This window comes from Lytechinus variegatus, chromosome 8 (assembly GCF_018143015.1).
Source record: "Lytechinus variegatus isolate NC3 chromosome 8, Lvar_3.0, whole genome shotgun sequence".
Classification (NCBI taxonomy): domain Eukaryota; kingdom Metazoa; phylum Echinodermata; class Echinoidea; order Temnopleuroida; family Toxopneustidae; genus Lytechinus; species Lytechinus variegatus.
Window position 1 is genome coordinate 34,501,942 of NC_054747.1, and position 5,076 is coordinate 34,507,017.

Genomic DNA, 5,076 nt, shown 5'->3' on the forward strand with positions numbered 1-5,076 from the left:
TTATTCCACAATGATTGATTAAAATATCTTTATATTTAACTGGGTTGAAGTATCTGTAATGAGACCATGAAGTTAAAACATCTTTCCAAAATTTATTTATGCGTTTATCCAAGTCTTCACCTGTATATTGTAAAATATGATGAGTGCCTATCTTATTGATATAAATATATAAAACGTCTTCCAGTTACCTTCGTTTTCTTTGTCTAAAATTCTTTTGACCCGAGCTATTTTCACGGGTGTAGTACCGATAGGAAGACAGTTCTTGAATGCTGATTACCTGGGACCCGTTTCATAAAACTAAAACTTGGAATGATAAATGCACTTTTAATAACAGTTTAAAGCTGCTGAAATCATTTGATTGGCTGATACTAAACTTGCTATGTAAGTTTTTATGAAACAGGACCCTGTTCAGGGTACGAAATGAATGCTAAATCCGTGGAATAGTATGCAGTTGTTAGAGATGTTGTATGTTGTAGTATTATTGTCATTTTTTATTATTTTGTGAGGGTGCTTGAGTTCGAGGTGGCTGGTCAGAGGAAAAAAGGGACAACCAAAAATGACATGGGAGACGCAAGGGGTAGGAGGGTTGGGTTTTTACAGGGATTAGGATGCACCGAACAGAGTAAAGGGGAGGGTTGGATGAGGGTGAACTCTGTGGCCCGTATTCTGAAGTCGGGTTTAAGTTAAACTCAGGTTTAAAGTTGTGGTTTATGTATGGATGGCCAATTGTTACATAAATCACTAACAGTATATATATCATATTTCAGCTTATTTGGCTCTTAAATCATTCATTATTATCTAGCATGTATAAATGGATGATTGTTTTCACCATCGATGAATCGGGATAGAGCAGAATAAACATAAGAAACGTACAACCTAATGAAAATATTTGATACTTTTGGCTTCCAATACTTAAACCACAACTTTAAACCAGAGTTTGAGTTAAACCTGGCTACAGAATACGAGCCTGTGAGTGTGAGTTGAATCCCTCAAAACCTGGATGGCTGACTTCCAAATCCTTCTCTCCTTCCTTTCCTTGCACCCCTTTCACAGATTCCCCAAGGAGAATCGTGAGGGTCGTAATCCTTTCACCTGGATGCCATTTGGTGCTGGTCCTCGTATCTGTCTTTTTATAAGGTTCGCCCTCATGGAGGCAAAGATGGCGCTTGTTCGATCTCTCCAAGAAGTTCGCTTTGGGATTTCCCCACTAACCAAGGTATTACCAACATCTTATATACACTGGGGATTTTAGATTCATCTCGACTAGGCGAAAAACAGGCGTGTGAGTTGAGACTTTCGCGTCTTAGCTGACTTCAGCATTTTTTTTTACAGCTTGATCTCAGCTTATTTTAGCTTTAGAAAATTTTGGGGGTGCGAGGGTCTTTCAATTCTAGCTTTCGTCAACATTCCTCGGCTTTTTACAGCTTTGTTTTATCATAATGGGAGGGGGGACTTAAGGGCACCTCAGAAGTTTTCGCGGTACATCCCTTTAATTGTAATAGAATATCGTACATTTAATTATTTTTCTTTCATTGTACGTCTCACAAAACTTTTGAGTTTGATTGATATTTGAGGGATTATTTGATTTGAGATTTCACAAGATCTTGGAAGATTTTTGCCAAATCTATCTCAAATATATTTAACCTAAAAGATCTCTACTTGAAGAAGGTTGATCTGAGAATATTTGGAGTCTGATATGTGTTCAATAGTAAATTAAGTTATTTCGTATGTAAAGTCCAATGTTATTAATAATTGGATTAATGTCACAAGACATTCACATCGTTTTCAGTCTGAATCTGATAACAGTATAAAGCAATATTAATCTCTTCTCTACGTCTTGATCAGAAACATTTGCCATAATTTGTGTTTTTTAATCTGACATACCTTATTATCATCATATTCATACATTTCTGTGTTTTTACCAATTTTTCAATTTCAGATTCCACCCCCTGTCGACAACACTTCACTCATGTCAAAGAAGGATAGCTACACATTCAAGGTTGTTCAGCGTAATTGAGGACCAATGATGATGGAGCAAGCGTATATAACCATGCACGTGGACATTTTAAATGTTAATATATTCTAGATTGAGGGGGGGGGGGCCTGTTCTGTTGTTTGCTTTCGTTTGTTTCTTAATATTTAATTGAATATACAGTGCGTATCAAAAAAATGTTTACACTTAGAAATGACGATTTAACTATCGAAAAATATTTCCGCTTGAGCATGTTGAGTAAGCACTTTTACTTTTAACTTTTGAAAGGTTAGTGAAAAATAATTTGCGCATAACTTTGAAATAGTTATGCGAATAAAAGTAGACCCTAATCATAAAGTACACGTGGAGTTTAGCTAGTAAAATTGATTTGAAGATATCTTTGACCTTTTTTAACATTACACCCCACCCCATTGCCCCACACACCGAGGCCATCGTGACGATATTTGCTTTACATTCAGCTGTAATTTTCATAAAATGGCTTAGGCTGGATTAGGCTGGAGAAAAAAAGTATTAAATTAAAAATGAAATGTAATCCCACTTTAAATGATAAAAACTTAATGAAAAAAAAGCTGGAGATGTCTGATATAAACTTGTTCAGATTCAGTTATGTCGTCAGATCCAGCTGGCACAAAAAGGGAAAAGGTTGTGCTTACTAAGTGTTGAAAGTTCAGTTTGGGTGGCAAAATTGTTACAAAATGATTGAATGTATCCGTTTTATTTCAATTGACTAAAAGTGCAAGGGAAATGTATGATAATGTTTCGCAGGGTATGTTTGATTTCACCTTTTCCCCTTGACACAGCGTGAAAATGAGCATTTCTGCGCCAACAGATTTCTGCGAGCTTTACAAAAATGGACAGTGCTCACTCAAGTGTAACATTCTGTCAAAACTTTTACTTTCATTAGATAGATTAGACCCAAACCCAAGATTATATGTGAAAAAAATGACCTACATGTTGTATATCTTTATTGTGTAAACTTTTTTTGATACGCACTGTATAGGTTAAATCATGTAAATAATGATGTGATGAATCTTTCCGCTGAGCATTTTTGCATCTTGCTGTCATCCCTGATGGGTACAAGTTAATGAATACCAGAGTGCAAAATGCCTAGTTTCTTTCCCCCTCTTCTGCTACTGAAATGAATTAGCATTACACGATTCTTTAGAAGGTAGACATGCTTACTGAGAGATGGTTTTTCTTATTTTTTTCATAGCTTGCGAAAAATTTGGTTAATGATTAAGTGCATGTACGGTACAACGAATAAACCGGTTATAAATGTTTGTTTTATTGTATGGAATGATTTAGTGTTTGCAAAAGAAGAGTTTTTCTCCAAAAGGGGCTGAACCCACTTTTTTTAAATTCTCTGTATAGGGACCTTTAATTCACCACTTTCCCTTAGCCACTGCTGTTTTATTTTGACTAACATCATCTTAGATTGATTAAATCATTTTTTCAAAAATCTAGCACTCGAAAATTTTCAAAGAATTTTTCAAATTTTATTTTTCATGGATTTAGCCCCGTTTGGAATAAAATAGTAAAATGTCAATTTTTGCCAATTTAAGCTTGTCTGATATTGGATAATTGAACACGAAACATATAAATGCGGCTGGCAGAGTACATTTTCCATATTTTCTGGTATTTATCCATTGAAAATTACGAAAAGAAAAAAAAGGAATGATATTTTGTCATTGTCATTCTAAGGACTGTGATTTTTCGATATCTAATTCCAAAAGGAGCTATATCCAAAAGTAGTCATAAAAAGGGGAAAAAAAATCATCAAAATTTGCACCGATGGTGTGAACTTGTATCCACAACATTTACCCCCCCCAAAAAAAAAAAAAAACGTATTGCATACCTTTATGTGAAATAGAACAAAAATACATAACCTGATAGTGGACTTAGCTCCTTTTGGAAAAAAAAAATCGAATTTGCAATTAGTTCTAACCAACCTTTAAAAAATTCAAATGCGATATGTTGCGTTTGATTCTCACGTCTAAGATTATATTTGTATCAAAAATCAATTTTGGTCAAAATTGGATTTAGCCCTTATGGAATTAAGCTCTTCAAATGCAAATATATAACACGCTCACACGTGTACACACACACACCTACATACTCATATAACCATGTCTAAGCACCAGCGGTCCGGGGGGTACCACCTTTCAATATATTTTTCATTCAGATTTCATTTTGATGAGAAAGTGCTTCCAGATATGGCCGTGACATTTTACCCTTTTTCCTGTTTTTAGTTATCAGAAAAAAAATCGACAGGGAAGCAGGCCTATAGTAAAGTAGAGGTCAAAGTGATCGTCAGAAAAGGTGTCCTCCTGATGAGGTTTTCCAGGTACGCCAATGGGTGAAATAATACAAAGAGACAATCCCATAATCACACAATTCCATCAACACACAACTCACTCACAATCACACTCATGATAATTATGCTTATACGTATGCACCTGTAACATGCACATGCTCCTGTAATTTGCGATTTCACATTGTATGCAAAGTACATTTTCAATATTCAAACACATTATCTTTGATCCTCAATAAGTTCCTTTGTCTCATTTTTTAATTTTTTTTTTCAATTTTGAACCCTTCCCCCTCTTTTTTCGGTTTATTTGTCGGTATTATGAAACATGCGTCTTTTTTTTGTATTTACATGGTTTATTAAATCATAAAATCATAATCCAGGTAAAATCACAATACTTACAACTTATCATTACAGATCAGAGTTATTGTAACGAAAGGCAATATTAACAAAAATAAAACTTAACAAAAAACAATAAAATAATACAAGGCAAACACACTAACAGCATAGCATTGCGGAGTTGCTACTTGCTCTACATGTATGGGTTTAAAAGACTAGAAATATCGAAGAAAAATATCCACCTGTATAAGCATGATTATAAATATCAGGGTTACACCTCAGATTTCCATTTTTTAAAGTGGATGGAAAGCTTATTTCTTGTTTTGGTCTAGGGAGTATTCCAAATCTTTCTGTTTTTTTACAAACAATTTAAAGGCATCAATGTTGGTAAAACAGTTTTGAATTTACAAATATATATATATATAACACTTAGCCA

The 5,076-nt window shown here is 34.4% G+C and overlaps 1 protein-coding gene across 1 annotated transcript; it reads left to right on the plus strand.

The window, feature by feature from the left end:
- The first annotated feature begins 1,000 nt into the window (after window positions 1–1,000).
- LOC121419674 (cytochrome P450 3A19-like) lies at window positions 1,001–2,017 on the plus strand. The gene is made up of 2 exons (XM_041614133.1): window positions 1,001–1,216; window positions 1,940–2,017. The coding sequence occupies exons 1-2, from the start codon at window positions 1,001–1,003 to the stop codon at window positions 2,015–2,017; spliced, it is 294 nt and encodes a 97-aa protein (XP_041470067.1).
- The last annotated feature ends 3,059 nt before the right edge of the window (window positions 2,018–5,076 follow it).

Coding starts and splice junctions, on each gene's coding strand:
- LOC121419674 (XM_041614133.1), top strand. CDS start 1,001: ATGGCTGACTTCCAAATCCTTCTCTCCTTCCTTTCCTTGCACCCCTTT. Junction 1,217..1,939: donor GGATTTCCCCACTAACCAAG/GTATTACCAACA, acceptor TTTCAATTTCAG/ATTCCACCCCCTGTCGACAA.